This window comes from Haemorhous mexicanus, chromosome 3 (assembly GCF_027477595.1).
Source record: "Haemorhous mexicanus isolate bHaeMex1 chromosome 3, bHaeMex1.pri, whole genome shotgun sequence".
NCBI classification, from domain to species: domain Eukaryota; kingdom Metazoa; phylum Chordata; class Aves; order Passeriformes; family Fringillidae; genus Haemorhous; species Haemorhous mexicanus.
The window spans coordinates 114721637-114741532 of record NC_082343.1 but is presented as its reverse complement, the minus strand read 5'-3'; the positions used below and the strand labels follow the sequence as shown (position 1 = coordinate 114741532).

General features: G+C 46.1%; 1 protein-coding gene across 1 annotated transcript; it reads right to left on the bottom strand.

Moving 5' to 3' along the window:
- Positions 1 to 496: 496 nt before the first annotated feature.
- EFHC1 (EF-hand domain containing 1) lies at positions 497 to 19658 on the bottom strand. Its single transcript, XM_059843323.1, has 12 exons — positions 19616 to 19658; positions 17451 to 17788; positions 12538 to 12762; positions 10612 to 10899; positions 8726 to 8875; positions 7477 to 7669; positions 7025 to 7245; positions 6261 to 6401; positions 4896 to 5109; positions 4412 to 4559; positions 3403 to 3604; positions 497 to 1014 (listed from the first exon to the last, which is right to left on the bottom strand). Exons 1-12 carry the CDS (start codon positions 19656 to 19658, stop codon positions 889 to 891), a joined length of 2289 nt encoding a protein of 762 aa, XP_059699306.1. The 3' UTR covers positions 497 to 888.
- Positions 19659 to 19896: the final 238 nt, after the last annotated feature.

Genomic DNA, 19896 nt, shown 5'->3' with positions numbered 1-19896 from the left:
GGGAATCCATGGCACAAAAGCTGATTTAAAGCAGCATTTTGTTCCAGAGAGCTTTGTTCTCTGTGTGTGTGACAGCTGCCTTTTCAGTGTGCTCCATGGCAACACCTGGCAGGTGTCACTTGGGCTGAGAAGGCTCCTGCCACGTTTCCTTCACGGGGAGATGAGTAACGGAGCACGAGTGTCATGACTCTATTGCCATGCCAGCTGCCCATGTTCCCTTCTCCTTGGAGACCTGTCTGCTGACATGACAGGTGGATAAGGTGGGTTTAGATGGGATCTCAGTCCTAAAACCATTCTCCCAACTTCTTGTTAAAAAATGCAGAGCTGCTGTCAGCAGATTTGTGTCCAGCCCCCCGTTACCTCCAGGTAACTAAACTCATCACCATTACCCTATTTTGAGTAGACCCAGAATGACAATTTGTGGGTTTCCTCCCTCACCCTTATTTTAATCCTTAGCTATTCCAGCCATTCTATTTAAAACAGACTTTTTGACACGTTTAGAGCAACTGCAGTTTTATTGCAATTTTAATAACAAACTGGCAGTCTTCACTACTTGAAGGTGAAAGGCCCATCTGAGAGAAACCTGGAGTGGTTTTCACTCCAGGCTTCAGAGAGCTTTAGCTCTCTAAAGTGTACTGCACTAAAAGGTTGAGAAAACAACAGAGGAATCTGACTTTGGTTCTCAGAATTATTTTTTTCTGTCCTATAAGTTTCATTTCAACATCCAGCAGTTGTGGGGTTGAGTTTAGGAACAGCTAAAAGGACAGAGAGATGTTAGGAAGAAAAAAAAGTTAACATGAAGGTGGAATCAGCTGGGTCTGTAAAAGGGGGAGGGAGAGAGTGAAGCAAGGGGGGAAACCAGAACATCCTTTTTGAAGTACAATATATTCAAGTCAGCTGAGAATTCAACTGCTGACCCTGTCCTTCAGCTTCTGGGAAGAGATCACTAGGGAAGGCTCGAAGGAAGTCACGGTAGTTTACCTTGTCTTCATCACAGGAACAGTAGTCAATCAGCTGTGGGGACAAAACACACAGCAAATGTCATAAAGAGCTGGAAAAAGCTGCAAAATTGGGGTTGTTTTTAAGGGAAACTGCCCAGAGTTCTCCTTGTGTGACAGAGCAGATGTTATTCCCCCCTGTGGATTTCCCCATGCTGGTAGTCCTGAGTCACAAACTTGGAATCATGGAACCACTGAGGATTGAAAAGACCTACCAGATCGTTGACCCCAACCTTTAGATCATCAAGTCCAACCATTTAAGGATTGAACTTGATGATCTCAAGGTTCAAGTCCAGCCTTGCCTATAGATGACACTAATCTATGCAAGCAGAAGAGTTAAAGTGTTTGAGTTTAATCATTATTTCCTTCTAGGCCTCACCAGAGTGGCAAGAGAGCCACAAAAATACAAAGCATGGCCACAGACTGAGATGGGCCACAGGAAATCTTGCAGAAATCCCTCCCAAAAGTGGAGTGAGGGCAGGGTATGTGAACAGTCACTGTTCCCTGGTGTCACTTTGGTGTGTGCACATGGCATAAAGGGGAGACACAGATAATTGAGCTTGGTGACAGCTCCACTAATGAGCCAGTTCTGGTGTCCGTGCCTGACCCTGCATTGTGTTACAGAGCCACAGCCTTTGTGTGCTTCAGGGGAAGAAAGAAGGCTTTTGTTTCTTTAATTGCATAACTAATCTCCTTCTGACACCCAGCGAGATGGGAAAGGTCTAATATCACAATTCCTTGAAAGGATTCCTCTTCCCCTTGTCGCCTGGAGACAGATTCTCTGGGGTCTGCTTCTGTGACTGACAGCTGTGCTCCTCTCCAGGCAGTGAACTCTCTGCCATATGTTTAATTTATCCCAGGGCTCTGGGAACACTGGGATTAAGATTTCAGGAGAGGAGATGGATGTTTTTAGTGCATAGGTCTTAGACTGGGTCTCAAACATGGGAATTTAGCTTCAATTGTCACAGGTTCTCCACATAATTTTGAGAATATTCTCTCCCACTCTCAGAGTGGAGCAGGGATTGTCACCCCACTGTAAATTCCTCAGGGCAGAGTGAGCTCTGATGAACTCTGGTACAGCAAAGCCCTGGGTGCTTGTCAGGGCCTTTATTCATCCCACATTCAGAGACACAAATCCCCTGCCCATGCCCCTTTCTAACCATGGCTGTGATGCTCACAGTGGATTGCTCTAGAAAAGTTCTTATTTTAGCAGGGAAATAACTCCCTCTGGTTTCTAGATTTCTCTAAAGTCTGACCCCCTTTTTGGCCACTAATCTACAGCCCATCACATGATGCTGAGGAATAATCCTTGCCAGTCATATTCCTCCTTCATCCTCACTGCAGGAATTTTTCCCTGTTTCCCTCACATTTTATTGCTTTGCAGACTGTGCAGACTGTGATCCCCATGTGCTGCTTGTTGCTCATAGTGCCCAGCAAGTGTTAACCAGGGTGTTATAATTCTAAAATAATAATAATGATGATGATGATAATAATAATTCACTATTATATTATATTATATTATATTATATTATATTATATTATATTATATTATATTATATTATATTATTATATTAAGTTACATTATATTACATTATATTATATTGTTACATTACATTATATAGTATTTACTATACATTATATGTTATAACAATTTATTGTTATATTATATATATTATATTACAATAAGACTATTTAATGCAATTTTAATAACAATTATAATTATGAAATATGTCTAATAACAAAAATAATAATTCATTATTATATTATTATACATAATGTTATAATTATATTATATATTATTGTACATTAATTCTATATTATAAAGCAATAATTATTATTTTATAACATTACTATATATTTTTATATATTATAGTTTTTAATATTAATATTTTAAAAAAATACTTAGTTCTTAGACCTTCAGTTCAGTTGCTGTTGAATCCAGAATGTCTCTAAGCTTTCCTAAGGCCCATTTCTTGAACACCTCAGTGTCACCTCTACTCAATCCCAGCTGTGCTTAAGCCATCACAGACACTCCAAGCTCTGCAGGAGCCTGTTCCTGATCTCTGTCATGATTCCTGATCTCTATCACAATACATGACCTCTTCTACTCATCCAAGACCTGAACCAGCAGGATTTTCACACATTACACTGCAGCCAAACATGAGGGGCAACCTGGATAACATTTTTCCCTTTTCCTGAGAGGACAGCAATTATTGTCTCCTCTAAGACACAGGCTCAGTCCAACAGCCCAGGAGTTTTTCTAAACTGGGACTTTCTTGCCCTTTTCTTGAATTTGTTCCCCTTTGAAGGCTAGAGCAGCTGGTTAGGGTTGGTTTTTAGAAGAGATCTTTGGGAAGAGCCATAGGAGGGGAATTCCCCATGCACAGCACCCCTTCCATCTGACCTTTTTAAGAAGAATGGTGCTGGTTGGCACGTTGAACCTGTCACAAAGAGTTAAAAATCTTGTTTTATCCAGGAAGCCAGAGCCCTCCTTGTCACAATGATGAAATGCCTCATGAAACTGCCTGGTGTCAAAGGGCGCTTGGAGTTTCAGTTCTTTCTGAACCTCCACAATTAAATCATCCAGGTCCTTCTTGGGGAAGCCACTGCAGAAGAAAAGAATAATAGAATTTCATGTAAAAACTCATTTTGGCAGCCTTGCTGTGACACTTGAGTAAAAAAAGAGCATTTCCCTGTGTGCTCCACAGTGTCAGAAGCTGTGGGAAATTTGAGTTTCAACCAGAGTCATGATATAACTGCCTCCAAACCATGCTCTGAGATAACTGAGTTGTTACTGGGTCACTCAAACTGGGTCCAGACAGCTAAAAGGAGGATGTGGTCTAGGCTCTGATGGGCTGATAAGCAAAGAAGTAATAAATGCCCTAAAAAAGACTCCCCTCACCACCTGATGAGCCTGAACCCATCAAGCAGGTCAAGTTGGCAGCAGCATCTGTTACAGTGAAGTGATGCTTTTTTGGGAAAAGATGTATCCCCCATCCCTGAAAGTGTTTAAGTGTTGCTTGGAGCAGCCTGGGGTAGTGGAAGATGTCCCTGCCCATGACAGGGGTTGGACTGAGCTGATCTTTAAGGTTCTTCCAACCCAAGATATTTTGTGGTTCTGTGATTTTGGCTGGAATTCCAAACACCTCTTGAGCTCAGACTTAGTGCTGTGATCACTTCTCTGTCTGTGCTGCTGAGCCAGAGCTGTCTCAGGAGGTTTTGGGGCCAGCAGCAGCCACAACATTTTACTGTACACACCTCACACCCTCTGGATGTGCCCAAACACAGCCCCTTGGAGCATCAGAACCACTAGCAGATGAGGAGGCTGGAGCCCAGGGAGGCTGCTGAAAATGCCCTTATAGCTGTCAACCGTAGCCTTATTTAGCCCCACCACCCCTTTCTTTGTAGCCTACCTGCTGGTAGTCTCCACCACCACCTTCCGTGGGAGGAAATGATCCCTTATGGATTGCACTGTGGCTGCAGGGAAACTCTGTGCATTTCTCTCCAAATAATTAAGCACATATTCATCAGCATCAGTGATAATAAACCTGTGGCCAAACACTAGGGGAGAAACATTAAAGAAGTAGTGTTACCTGTGGTTTAGCATGGGTTAAAGTAATTTTGTCATCCAGGAGGGAACAGGATTCCTCTCCTGTGGCTGGGCTCAGCTTTGAGCCAGCTCTGCTACTTGTTTCACTTCCTGAAGTAAGAATAATTTCACTGATTGAAAGGTTCAAGCATTGACAGTAACAAAGTTATATCAATGAACGCCAGCTGCTAATCTGGAAAACTCAGATGTGAGGAGACCCAGAAGCAGCAGATCTTTCAAGTGAAGGAAGAGATATGCAATAAATGACATATCAGAGCAGAGTATTATAAATCCAGGCTGGATTTTACCTTCAATTGTAGAACCAATGGTGAAGTCAGAGGGCTCGTAGTATATGGGATTCTCTGGAGTAGACCCTGGCTTGGTAACTTTGGTCCTCCTTAAGTATTTGCCTCCTGTGATGCCAGAGTTTCTGACTGGGGGTTCATAGATGCTGATTGTGTCATCGGCGAGGAAATAAGAGAGGATGAAACGACGATTTTTGTCCTCAGGCACTGGTGATTCCTAGAGGAAAGGTAGCAGGTTTGGAACAGAGCATCTGAACCAGGTTTTCCTTGCCTGGGGTGCTTAGGAGTACCTAGTAACCTCTTCATTAGCACCCAGAGCTTCCTTTACAGCTGACTAAACAAAGCACTTGGTCTGCTGACATAGCATAACAAAGCACTAGACAGCACTCAGGATCTGAATTTCAAAGGTTACTTGCTTTACTCAAGCCACTGAAGCAGAATCTGGGTTGAAGTTACCAAATATATTCAGTGTTTCCACAGCCTGAGTAATCCAAGAGAAATCCTTTCTCTATCCTATATGGAATGATTCATCCCAGAGAGGCTGTAAAATTCAGTTTTAAATTACATTTTTTCATTATGCTGAGTGCCTGAGAGAGGCTGGAGCTGTTTCAGCCCTTAGTCACAGGAAGTCACTCCCCTGACACACCAGTGGATTTACTTGATTAGCTTAAAGCTAAGTGGATCTTAACTCCTCAGCTGTGACCTTTAGGGAACTCCTGCACAATAGGGAAAAGAAACCAGAGTGTTTGGAGAGGGCAGGCACAAGGCAGCACAGGAAATGCCATCTCTGCTGCTGGATGTGCCAGAGGCTCCTTGCATAAGCCAGCTGTAAAGCTGGCACAAAGGCCAGGGCCTGGGTGCTGTTGTGGGTGGAAAACACCATTCTCATGGATTTTCCAGCTTCTACACCAGCATTGGCTGCTCTGCTAGGACAGCTCCTTGCTGGCTGCTGCATCCAGGACTAGCCTGGAGAAGGACAGGGGCTAGAACCAGCAGCAGAGACATCAAGAACTGGCTGGTGGCAGTGGTGGCAGGCAGGCAGAGGCACAGTGCCCAGTGCAGGCTGCTTCAGCAAGGGCCATCTGTCACATACCAGTGGCAGAGGGAGTTTTTCCATAAATGGCTGTGGGTTTGTAGCAGGTTTGGTTTGTACTTTCTGGCCTTATTTTTTTTTTTTTTCTTAGTTTTTTGAGCTGCTAGTTGTCACAGTGAGCACACAACCACCCCATGGCATCCCCCCAGGGACACTCCTGTTGACTTGGGGAGCTCTCTTTTCCCCCGGCACAAAGGAGAGTTTGCCAACAGCCTTGTCTGGGCAGGCTGCTCCTCCCATCCTCCTGGCACTATTCCACCAAGGAAAACACTTACCAGGGCCACCTGGTACCGCAGGACCTTGAGATTGTTCTCCAGCATCTTAATGATGTCTTTCCGTGGAGGCTTTGGAAACAGACTAAGGCAGTTCTGGAGAGAGTCTTCAGGGATGCCAAAACCATTATAGGGAGGAATTACCTGCATCCAGAGGAGATATCAACCATAAACAGCTGCAACTAAGAACAAGACAAAGTTTACAAGATTTAGCAAAACCCATCAGATTTGGAAGGAAATATTCTGCCACCAGGTGTGGCCATGTGTTGTATTTAATGAAAATATTAGAGGATTAAGCAAATCTGAAACTCAGAAAGCCAGGTAATTTCTCTGATTGAAGAGATTATGGCTATATTAAGGAACCATAGAATGGTTTGGGTTGAAAAGCACCTTAAAATCATCCTGTTCCAACTAAACCTTCCCATGCACAGGAACTCAGCCATCAAATGGTTATACTGGTAACCTAATCCCCATTATGCCTGTGGTCTAAGTCACAACTCCAAACAAATTCTGGGCTCAGTTTGGGAGGTAACAAGGGCTATGACCATCCTCAGTAGGCAGTTTGGACTTCGCAACACTGTTTTGAAGAGCGAGGGAGAGTTTCAGTAGTATGAGTGCAGCCAGGTTTTCATTTTTATATTGATTATGACCATTCTTGCCTTGTCTTTTTCAAGTTGATTTTTTCCTTTAAGCTGAACCTCTACTTTACTATAAGAGCTTACACCAACTGCTTTCTTTCCTGCCCTTCTTTTGAGAAATTGCAGTACCTGTGGAACCTTTTCAAGTGGTTTCTTATTTACATCCACTGGCTGGAAGTCTGTGATGCCATATTTTTCACGGTAGAAGTCCTGGGTGAACTTGTCACAATCATAGATGAAGAAGGTGCGTCCAAGGAGGGTGACAGTTTTGCCAATAGCAAAATCTTTGGGTGAGTACCACTCTTGTACCTCATGGTTAGTGATCTCCAGCACACAGCTTGGGAAGTTCTCTAAGGACAAGGGAGCAGAAGGAAAAATAAATCAATCAGGGAGATGTTAACATTTCCTAGTGAAAATGGATATAAAAGCAAGGTGTATAAATAGCTACAGGGAGATGCTGGCACTGCTGTCTTGCCACTGTTTCCCAAAAGATAAAGAATTTAGTGACCATTTGAAGAACTTTTTTTTGACCATGAAATAATGACACCTTAGCACAGATGGATGTGCCAATCTAAACTTACTGTTCTTGTCCACAAAGATTTTGGGCAAGCGCTGGCGTCTCATCAGTACCGGGAAAGGGTCTCTCCCATCATTTCTCTTGTGCACTTCCCGAACCTCCACTGTGTCATCTGCCAAGAAGTAATGGATGATGCAGGGATGGTGATCACCAAAGGCACAGTTGGTGTCATCCCATATGGCATAGAAGCGAAGCACCTGGGGTGGAAGAATAAAAAAGCAGTCAGACATGGATCAGAATCATCTTTTGGTGCCACAGAAATCAAACTCAACACGCTGAGATGCTCAAGAGTTCCCCAAGGTTCACCTCCTGAAGAGAGAGGAGAGACACAGGGAGAATTTAGTCAGAGTAAGGGGCATTTGTGTTTGTCTGAAATTGTCTGCTCTGGCAGCTGGCATCAATATTTTGGGGTAGCAGAGGAGTGGATGCAGCAAGACCATTCCTAATAGAACTGCATCTGGCTGCTAAATTCCAGAGGCAGGTGGCTTATCTCATCCCAACAGAAAGCAAGAGAGTAATGGATGATATTGAGCACAGGCTCTGCAATCCAAAGAGGAGCTGTTTACAAGGCACAAAGCCCAGAAAAAAGCATAAAAGGTTTTGTTTCTCACTATAGCCAAGAAAGGAGCAAATCTGGAGTCTGTCTCTCAGCAGACTGAGACAATTTAGAATAATTGAGGTTGCAAACTCTCACAAAACCTGGGTTTCAATAGCACATATTCACTGTAATCACAGAATCTTTTTGGTTGGAAGATCACTGAGTCCAACCTCTGACTGATCCCTACCCTGTCAACCTGCACAGAGCACTGAGTGCCATTTCCAGTCATTCTTTGGACACCTCCAGGGATGTGGATTCCATCACCTCCCTGGGCAGCCTGCTTCGATGTCTAATCACCCTTTCAGTGAAGAAATTCTTCCTAATTCAACCCAAACCTCCCCTTGAACAACTTGAGGCCATTTCCAGTACTCTCTCTGGTTGCCTGGGAGAAGATACTGATCCCCTGGATGTCCCCTCCTGTCAGGGAGTTGTGCAGAGCCAGAAGGTCCCCCCTGAGCCTCCTTTTCTCCAGGCTGAGCCCCTTTCCCAGCTCCCTCAGCCCCTCCTGGTGCTCCAGCCCCTTCCCTGGACACACTCCAGACCCTCAACATCTTTCTTCAAGTGAAGGGCCCAGACCAGGACCAGGAGTGGAGGTGCCTCACCAGTGTGATGTGGGTGATTATACAATAATTAGGGTAATCCCCAGCTCTCTCACCTTCGTGTCATAGGCCAGGAACTGCCTGAAGGGGTCGGGACCTGTGGGCATGGTGCGTTTTTGCACAGGCATCCGACGCTGTTCCGTGTAAGGATCCGAAACCAGCTCCTCTGGAGGGTTCACTACAATTCCTTGGCTCTCCAGGAACACCTAGGAAGGTCATCTGAGGTGTTAGTGCTGCCAGGAGTTCTAAAGGTAAGAGGTGACTAGAGGTTACAGGTGGGCTGGGACGAGTGAGGTCAGAATTCTGCAAGTTCACTCACAGAGAATTCTACAGCAACAGCAAAATACAGCAGATGACAAATACATTTGTTTAAGCTGCTTCTTATCTTTGCTTACCCTTTATTTAATCAGAGCGGTTCTGTCCTGAACATCCTAACTCAGATTTCACTTGAGCACAGTTTTCCTTGGCCTTAAGGCTTTAAATGGAAGATAGCTGACAGTTGGTCTCTTTTACGTAAATGGAAAAGATTAAATTGCTGTATAAACACAGACATAGCCAGCCTGAGTTTGCAATAATTTAGGGCTGTGTCAGATAGTTAGAAGAAGCTAGTGTCACCCACACTAGGCACATCAAGACCCTTCAGGCGCGAGGATACGTGTCAGTGGCAGCTTCATTCCATCTTTCAGGAGTACTTTTCCCACAGAAAGAGTGCAATCTGCTTGTTTATAAAGGGATTTTTTGCTTACCTTGGACCATGAACAAAATCCAGGGTGTTACTCGTGGACTTGCATCAGTCACCCAAAACAATCTCTGAAGTCAAGGGACTTGTTCCCTTTTTGGCTTTGGGAAGTGGTCCATGAAATTATTCAGCCCAGGAAGCACCTATGCAAACATCTCCCACAGGAATATGAGATCCCCCTGGAGACTCACAAGGCAAGTTCACACTTTCAGACTCACTATTTCCTGGTCTGGAAGATGTCAGTAAATGATAAATACACTATTGGCCTTGAGATGTAGACCCACATAGATCATTCCATGTTTTCCATCAATATTAACATGAGGACCAGCTCTTTATTTGATGTGGACTGACTTCAACAGTCACCAGTTCCAGCAGAGCTGGCCACACAGCCACATTTATACCAATATATTATACATGCCTGGGAACATTCCTGGGCACTGAGGCCAACTGACAAGGAAAAGTCTGGACCTGAACTCTTCCAGCCTCCAGGACAGGTTGACTGCATGTAACTCACTTATTTGGAATGGTCCCTGGAGCAGTCTAACTCCTGGCCTGGAAGAATAGTAGTTGACCAGGGCTGAGATTTTACTGGGTACAACCTAGCAGGATACCAGTGTACTGGTAATTCTTATTTCTTGTTATTGGATCATTATTATCTCATTTATTGGTACAGAAATAGCCAGAAATAGAAAAGACAGCAATGAGTAAGCCTTCTTAGAAAGATCATTTCATACTATGACTCTCAGCCCATGGATCATGAATGGGCTGTGGATGTGTGCAGAATTACTGCTTGTATTCCTTTCCACTGTTCCTAACAGAGGAATATTAAATCAGAAAAGAGTCAGGATCACTAATTTCCCTCTCATGTATGCAAAATGTTTCATCTGGATTCCAAGCAGTTAAACTGCCCAGAGAGGAATTTAGAATTTGTATTGTAAAGAGAAGTCCTGAGGACGAAGGATGGGCTCCCAGCAGTCCTGGGGCAAAAATCCTGAGCACCTTACTTGGCCTCAGCAGATGTCATACCCTGAAGTCCCCTTTGGCCTGAAAAAGGAAATCTACACAAAAAAGCACAATGAAAGGCTGCGAGCACCCATATGACAAAAACTACAGCTGCAAACTGCTGGACTCTAAGAGGTAATTAAACCCCTGCAGTTCCCAGGAACTGGGAGTGTTTCTGTCAGTGCTCTCCCTAGCACACACCTTGGTGAAGGAGTCGCAGTTGACCAGGCGGTAGGTCCGGCCGTAGATGGTGAGGTCGATGCCCAGGTTCAGATCCTTCCAGTGGTAATAATCCCCGAGCTCATTCTTGGGCACCCGGTGGCGTCTCATGAGTTTGCCTTGGAGCAGACCCGAGTTCTTCACCTTGGGCTCGATGATACACATGCTGTCATCTTCCAGGTAGTAGTAGAGGCCCACCTGGCGGATCCGGTAGTGCTCCTCTGCAGAGATTGCAACTTCCTCCATGAAGTAGGCGTCGAACTTCAAAACCTGCCCAAGGCACAACACAGCAAAGGGAAAGAGAAAGGAACAATTTGAACACCATGGCTATCAAGGCAAATAATTTATTTGTAAATTTGCTTTGGTGGTGTAAAATTACTAGGTTAGATTCTAAAAGTCTTCAGAGACAACTGTGGCCTAATCTGTGAGTGACAGCAGAGGCACCAGGAGTTCTTTGATTAAGATGTGTCTTTTGCAAATTCCGTCTGCCTGAGACAAGTGTAAAAATACAGCCTTTTCCCAACTTCTTGATCACCTGCTGTTTCACCTACTGCCAGGTGCTTGGCTGCTGACAGTAATCTACTTTACTGACACACAGCTTCTTATTTGTCAGCTTTACAGCCCTGATTTAGGGAAGTTATCCACAGATTTTAGTAAAGAGTTCAACCACATCTGAGAATTTTAATATCTGAAAGGAGTCATCATTTTAAGGCCAGGCTGGAGGGGCTCTGAGCAACCTGGAATAGCGGAAGGTGTCCCTACCCATGGCAAGGAGGCTGGAACAAGATGATCTTTAAGGTCCCTTTCCATGATCTGAAGTCACATCTATTCAGCACTGACAGCAAAAATTGTGCTGGGGAAACAAGGAAACCAATCAGCCAGGCCCTCTTCTTGGCAGAAGTAGGAGGAATATTCCCTCCAAGATTATTCAATGCCCTTAAGAAGGTGCAGGTGGCCAATCAGGCCTTGCATACCCAGATACAGCAGCCCAGAGGCCTGGATAATTAAGAGATGATAAAGCCAGCAAGCTCCTATCAGTCAGCAAAGTGCCCTACAAGGAATTGTGACATCCCCAGCAGCACTGGGGCCCCTGCTGCTCCTGTGGCTTGAAGGAAGGGGCAGAGAAGGATCTGACAGATTAAACAGCAACATTTACATTGCTCTGAAGGAACAGCCTCAGCAATTAACAGAGCACATCTGTTCCCCAGCCTGTGTCACTGCTGAGGGCTGGCTGGCTGCAGACTGCTCTGGCAGGGCTGGCAGTGTGTGGAGCCTGCACGTGCTGAGCTCCTGAGCCCTGCAGCTCTCACTGCAGCAGCTGCTCCATGCACGGCTGTGGGTTGCAGCTTGAGCCATTGGCACACTGAAAACCAAGGGTAGCTCAGGATTGCTCCAAGCAGACACAGAGCCAGCACCCAGTCTGATATGATGACCAAGATGTAACACGGGAAGCACTAATGGAGCAGTTCAGGTTGTGACATGCTGTGGTGACAACACAAGCACCAATACATAGACCACGGTCAAACAGGCTACCAGGGTTCCCATGCAGACTGACTTTTCCAGCTAAAGCTCAGTTACAACCTCAATACAGTTTTGGAAACACAGAACTCCAGGCTGTGGCTTACAGAGCAATACTTTTAAGCTGGAGCTTTCCAGAGGTAATCAAACCTCTTTTCCAACATCTGCTGGAAATGCTCAAGTATAACTTGCAGGGAATGTCTTACATCGTTTATGTATTATAATCCTCCTCCCAAGCAAAGAAAGCCTCTTTCAGTCTGGGATTCAGCTGTCTCTGACTAAGGGCTCTGGCATCTGAAAACTGCTGTATGCAGTCCCGTGAACCCTGGAGCTGACTGTTTATGTCTCCGAATTTGGCCAGTGATATTCCTGGAATCAGCTTCTTTATACCTTTTTGTCATAAGCCACGAATGCTGGAGTGAAGCAGGAAGGTGCAGGCCTCTTGACTTGCCCATAGGTCAGTGTGGCTGCTCCCTTGGTGCATAAATCATCTAATTCATCTTGAGAGAGCTGATTTGCAAAGAGTGTGTCCCCACCAACCCCCTCTCTTGGCAGCCGGAAAAAGGCATATCCATTTTTGAAGTCCATTGTCTGGCACCGATGAAAAGATGTTTTCTGTTGGAAGGAAATCCAGCTATCAAAATACTGCATGAATTTAGCAGATATAGGTACTGGAAGCACAAAAAAACCCAGTAAGAGAGTGCAATATCAAGAATGTCTCACCCCACACACATCCCCAGCATTTTATTATAAACTACTGCTGCAGTTATTTAAAAGCAGATTTTGTACTTGGGGAAAAAAACAGTGGAAAAAGCAGGGAGTGGTGGATGTACAAGGCATGAGAGAGAACTCAGATCCTTGCACTGCCACAGGCTCTGGAAGAACTTAAATCACTGAATTTCCTGACTGCCACCATAGTCAGTGCCTAGAACAGTGTGTCAGCACTTTATCTGCCCTGGTATTTATCTCACCAGCTCTTTGTTCCCTAACCTATTTGTCAGCAGTACAGAGCACCATGGGACCTCAGTTACTGCCTTACGGTGCTCCCTTCACTGTTGTGCACCCTCTGTGTATTTCATTGTTATTTATCTTCTTAACCCTCCCCTGGGCATGATACAGGATTTTCATTGCTGGGTTAAATCAAGGCATGTCATGCTCACAGAACTGCAATTCTGAAATGTACAAAAGCACATTTGTTGTTTTATCACCTCTCTACATAGTCATAGACTCACAGAACAGCCTGGGCTGGAAGGGACATTAAAGATTATCCAGTTCCACCCTCTGCCACAGGCAGGGACACCTTCCACTATCCCAGGTTGCTCCAAGCCCCATCCAACCTGGACTTGGACACTTGCAGTGATGAAACAGCCACAGTTTCTCTGGGCAACCTGTGCCAGGCCTCATCATCCTCTTTGTAAAAAAAATTCTTCCTTGTATCTAATCTCAATTAAGCCTCTTTGAGTTTAAAACCATCATTCCTTGTCCTACTGCTACAGGCCCTGATAAAAAGTTTGTCCCATCTTTCACGAAGCCCCTTTAAGCACTGGAAGGGGCTCTGAGGTCTTCCTGGATCCTTCTCTTCTCCAGGTGAACACCCCCAGCTCTCTCAGCCTGGCTCCAGCCCTTGGAACATCTCTCTGGCCTCCTTTGGATTTGTTCCAGCAGCTCCATGTTCTATTTATGCTGACGACCCTAGATCTGGAGGCAGCTCTGCAGATGGGGTCTCACCTGAGCAGGGCAGAGGGGCAGAATTGCCCCCTCCCCTGCTGCCCACAGGTGGAATCAGCCCAGCACATGGTGGGGGTTTCTGGCTCCCGGCCTCTCATCCATCAGCAGCCTCAAGTCCTTCTCCCAGGGCTGCATTCAAACCGAGCTGTGCACAGGACCTGATCTCTGCCAGCCACTCTTGTCCTTCACCACTGCTCCACTTGCTGCATGCTCCAGCACATGCGGTACCTCACCTGCACTGCAGGAGCCTGCCTGGTCCCACTGGGCTTTCAGCACTTGCAGCTCCAGAGAAAGCAGGGGAAATTATGAGTCCCTGATAATAAAATCTCTTGGCTTTTGCCAAGTAAAACAGAGTTGTAAGCATTTCTAGTGCTGAGAGAACAAGCTCCAGCTCCTTTTCCAGCCCCAGGCTTGCAGTCAGTCCAACCTCAGGCATGCAAACTGCACCCCCTCCCTCACCCCTCATGGTTAAGCCTCTAATCTTATTTATACCTTCAAGGCCCCACTTGAATTCCACATAATTCCCTGTTTTCTCTTTAAACTGCTACTACAGATCTCGCAATGGAGAGAGCAGTAAGGAAAACAGGTGAAAACAAGATTTGTCTGAAGACATTATAGCAGAACATCTTATAAACTGCCACAGAACTGCCACTTCCTTCTGTTAAATAAGCACCAAGGGAATGCTGTGGGGAAAAAAATATTCAAGGAAAACCAGGAAGTTTGTCTTTAATTTGAGCAATATCAGCATTTGTTAGAAGTGTGCAGGCTTTTAAGAGCCCACATTTGCCTTAAGAAAGCACCTCATTGGTTCATAAGGATCCTGAGTGGATAGGCTCTCCCAAAGTGAGCCTGTATGCCAGATAACATCTTCCAGGATCAGGTGACTAATGAAAATTTAAAAGGGAAAACCCAGAATGTAAACTCCTAATCTCAGTTGCTGCCAGTGTTTATCTGAAGAAATTCCACAGAATTAAGTCCTTCTTTTTGCCAAGTCTGTAACACTTCACACAAACGCCATTCCCTCTCCCAGTGTCTGTTTCCCTGTCCCATGAGCACTAAGCAGTAATACTTCACTTGAACAGAGGTTTTCTTCAGAACTTCTCAGCATTCACTTGGAAACCAAATATTGTGATGCCAGTTTTATGGACTGGAAAACTTCAGATTTCCAAGATGTTACAAATTATTTCAAGGAAATATTATTATCTGATAGTAATTCTGAGATAACGTTTATTGCTGGATGGTTATTTGTTATGAGTAATTTACTCTATTTACTATTGGAGAACTCAGTTATCACTGATTTTAGGCCAGGCTGGATGGGCTTGGAGCAATCTGGTTTGTGGAAGGTGCCCCTGCCCATGGCAGAGGGTTGGAACAAGATGACATTTAAGGTCCCTTCCAACCCAAATCATTCCATGATTCTGTGACAATGAATTTTCACATACAAAGCTGAATGCAGCCAGGAATGTTTTCTGGTAAAGATGTTCTCCAGGTAGGTTGTAAATTCCTGGTGAGCCCAAACCAGGCATAAAGCAACCCCTTTTTTGCTTTTTGTGTGATTTTTTTAGTATGTCAGAGAAATAAATGGAAGCATCAGTTCTCTGTGGCACCACTTCTTCAAGAGGACTTTGGGAGGATTTGGGGTTATCAGGTCCTTAGGGCCTGGACCATTGGATGGGGAAAAGGAGAGGTTGTTCCTCATTGAGGTATCAGGTGCAGAGGATGAGAAGGAGGATGAGGATGAGATTGCTTCTTCCAGGGAACTTGGGAACAGCTGAGAGTGTGTCACTTCCTGGGGATGATCCTGGAAGCTGTGATGACACCAGGTCTGTGGTGGGATACCAGTTCTCTCATCAGGTTATCAGGTTCCAGACCTGCACTGTCAAGGATTCAGTTCTCCAGGCAACACCAGGAGAGCAGTTTTGGAAGTACCAGAGCTTTGGAGGAAGGGGTATCAGGAAGGTGTTGATTGCCAATGGGACTGGTGACTTTATGTAATAGATAAATTATGTATGGGAAATAATTAAATTGGGATGATTTGGGGGATTAATTCATGCGGAGGAATGCTCAAGGTTTGATCAATATTGGTTCTCCTGGGTATATCCAGCTGAGGAGGTATCAGGTGAATTTAAGGAACTTGGTTCAGGACAGTATCAGTATCAGTTCAGAGGACATTCCTTTGGGAAAACTCAAATGGTTCAGAGAAACAGCATTTTTCCTGAGGGAATCAGGTTTCAGGACTGTAAAGCAAGTTTGGGGATTTCCCCTGGCATATTTTATTAATTGTGGGGGAATTACTGGATCGATTCAGGGGGACTTAATATGAAAAGGGGTGAGTTTGCAGGCAGTAGTTCTGCAGTTATGGAAACAGCTTTTGAAATTTCAAATGAGGCTCACAAATGAGGAGGAGGAGGGGGGTGTGTGTGTCTCTCTCCAAAGCTATCAGGACAAATTCAGGGTTTTGAGATAGTTACATATGCAATGGATTCCTTGCGGAGAAGATTAAAAGTATCAAGTCCCCTTGAAGGTTAGTTCAGGGATACCAGGTGGGTACAGAGGGTTCAGATCCCCCAGAAGTGATCCAGTAGGTATTTGGTGACTTTGGGAAACACCAAGTCCTTGGGGGAGGGTTAAGTGGATATTAAATCTGCTGGGGAACATCAAATGAATTTACAGAGCACTGGGTTCTCTGGGGGTACTTTGAGGGTCATGTCCAGGTTCTGGTGAGTTTGAGGTTCCCAGGACATGGGTTCAAAGGACACCAAGTTGTTTGGGGGATATTTGGTGAATACAGGATGTACCGGGCCCCTGGTCTGGGGGGGAATTACAGGGTGATCTGAGGGAATAGCAGGTTCCCTTGGTTCATGTTCCCTGAAGAATCTGTCTCCACCTATACTCTGCTCTCGTGAAACCCCACCTGCAGCGCTGCATCCAGGTTGGGATCCCAAAACACAACAAATGCAGGGACCCGTTGGAGTGAATCCAGAGGAAACCATGGAGATGCTCTGGGGACTGGAGCCCCCCTTCTCTGGAGCCAGGCTGGGAGAGCTGGGGTTGTTCACCTGGAGAAGGGAAGGCTCCAGGGACACCTTAGAACACCTTTTGGTGCGTAAAGGGGCTCCAGGAGACCTGGAGAGGACAAGGGGCAATGGCTTCCAACTGCCAGCAGGAAAGGTTAGATGGGATATTGGGAAGGAATTGTTCCCTCTGAGGGTGCGGAGGCTCTGGCACAGGGTGCCCAGAGAAGCTGTGGCTGCCCCTGGATCCCAGGCAGTGTCCAATGTCAGCCTGGACAGGGCTTGAAGCAACCTGAGATAATTGGACGTGTCCCTGCCCATGGCAGGAGGTGGAATAGGATGGTCTTTAAGGTCTTCTAACCCAAACCATTCCACAATTCTATGAATATTGTTGAGTTTAGGGGTCCGAAGACACCCATGGATTTAGAGCAAGGTCTGAGGAGTACCAAATTCTCAGAGAGTGCCTCCAGGGGACACCACGTACCACGTGAAGGGGTGCGGGGAGGTGCAGAGGCCCGTTCTGAGGCCACCCCTCAGGGGGCACCCGCCAGGCCAGCCCACCTTGATCCGCGGGGGCTCCCGTGGGAAGGGGGTACAGTGGGCGGGCGCGCTCACCGTGGGGTCCTTGATGGCGCAGCCGGGGAGGAAGGGCATCCCCGGCCCGGGCCCGATCGAGGGCCCTGTCCCTGGCCCCGGCCGTATCCCCGGCCCCGGCCCCGGCTCCGGCCCCGAGCTCATGGCGGCGGCGGCGGCGGCGCTCCGGGCCCGGCCTGGCCGACGCGTCTCCACGGCAACCTCCCGCACGTTCAGTGCGCATGCGCGGGGCCCTTCGCGCCTCTCTCTGCGCCTGCGCACGGAGCGCCGCGGGGCGCGCGGTCGCCGTGGCAACGGGGAGGGCTCTGAGGGGCCGAACCGCCCCCCCCCACTGCTGTGAGGGGAGCCCCGCCACGCAGCGTGAAAAGCAAGACGTGGAAAGTGTTAATCCTATTTTATTTGGGATTTTCCCCTCAGAGCCCCTCAGAGTCCCCTCATGTCTCCCTCGTGGCCCCTCATAACCCCTTCACATTAAAACATCTTGGCCTCCCAAACGGGTGGTGGCATCTGGACTGCTTCTTTTTGGGGAGTTTTCCCTGCCCTTTGCAGTGCCCAGGGTGAGGAGCAGCTCTGAAAGGACAAATCCATACCTGGAGTGATTGAAATATTTTAACAGAAGTGATTGTGCTGGTTTATACATGTATAAACATGTATAAAAATGTATATAGTCGTGAAATAGTGTACTTTTCATATATAGCGCTGATATAATTCCTCTCTTTCAAACATGATTTTTATGTGTGGAGGAAGGGGCAAAAAGAAGCATCAAGGATACCATCAAGGAAAAGGTGGCTGTGCAAAAGTCATTCCCAAATGCAAGAGAGAAAAAAGAGCTAAATCCATCACCATGGAAAACAGAAGTTATTTGTTGCCTAAAGATGTTGTGGATTCCCCAAAAGACATGGATTCCTCATCCCTGGAAGCATTCAGAGCCAGGTTGGACAGGAACTGGGAAAAACCTGGTCTAACGGAAGGTGTCCCTGACCATGGCAAGAAGGTTGGAACAAGATGATCCTGAACGTCCCTTCCCACCCAAACCTTCTAGGATTCCATGAAAAAGAAGGTTTTTGTGCATCTTTGCTTTGTTCTCTTTATCACCACTACACCAGGCAAACCAGGCTGTGATTCAAGGGCAGGCGGCAGATCCGAGGGTTTTGTAAGCAGAAGTTAAGCAGGGAGAATTGCAGCCAGACCGTCTGTCTGAGCATGGTGTGGGAGAGAGAAAGAAGCCAGACGGTGGGAGATAAAGAATGAGGCTGATGAGCTTAGAAAGGAAAATAAAGAACTGAAGGCCAAGCAGGGCTAGAAGAGCTGAATCTGGAAGACAGCAAAGCTGCTGGTGTGATGGCTGACTTAGACCCACAAGCAGGACCCTGATCAAGCCCTTGCTCTGATTTTTCAAGCTGCAATATCCAGGCAGCATTTAACAGGGAATGGTGCCCGTCTCAGAGAAGGAAACTCACCGCCATGTGCCAAAGATCATCCACAAGGACAGTAACTGCAAATTTGTGACAAGGCTGTGTGGCAAAGTGCCTGGTGCACAGCCTGTAAAGATGACAGGCTAGGCATGTTCAGCCTGGAGAAAAGAAGGCTCTGGAAGTCCTTGGAGTCCTTTCCAGTGCCTAAAGGGGCTCTGAGAGAGCCAAAAAAGGGATTATTTACAAGGGTATGCAGTGACAGGACAAGTAGCAGTGGTTTTAAACTGCTAGAGGGCAGGGTTAGATGGGATATTGGGAAGGAATTCATCCTTGTGAGGGTGGGGAACAGGTTGCCCAGAAAAGCTGTGGCTGCACTGTCCCTGCAAGTGTCCAAGGCCAGGCTGAGCAACCTGGTTTAAGGGAAGGTGTCCCTGCTCATGGCAGGGGTTTGGAATGAGATGGTCTTTAATGTCCCTTCCAACCCAAACCATTCTGGGATTCCACAGGAGGAAGTAGAAGAAAAGCTGTATCAGAAAGTGGTGTTTAGGAATAGTGACTGTAAAGCAGGAGAAATGAGAATTAAAGTGAAGATCTAGATTAAGCTTCATCCTTGACAACTTCTGTACAGACAAGTCTGACTTGCCGAGGTTAAGATGAGCCTTTTTAGCTTCCCACATCCCTGCTATCTACTCATAAAAGGCAAAAGGAATTCTTTACCGGGCTCTGCTTTCGTGGCAGTGGAGGACAGATATGGAGACATCTCGCCCTCTGGTGGGTGAAGACACAGCCTGCAGAAGCCTTGGTCTGCGTGGTATATTAAGAAATAATAATTAAAATTACTGGTTATTGGAAGGAAAAATAAAATATATTCTAGCGGTTTTAAGTTCTGAAATTCAGAAAAAATTGCTGAATTATGCATGTGACCACACACAACCCTCCCAGATAAGGCTGATGAGTTGAGGATCTGGAGTCATATGACAGAAAGGGATCAGAAAATC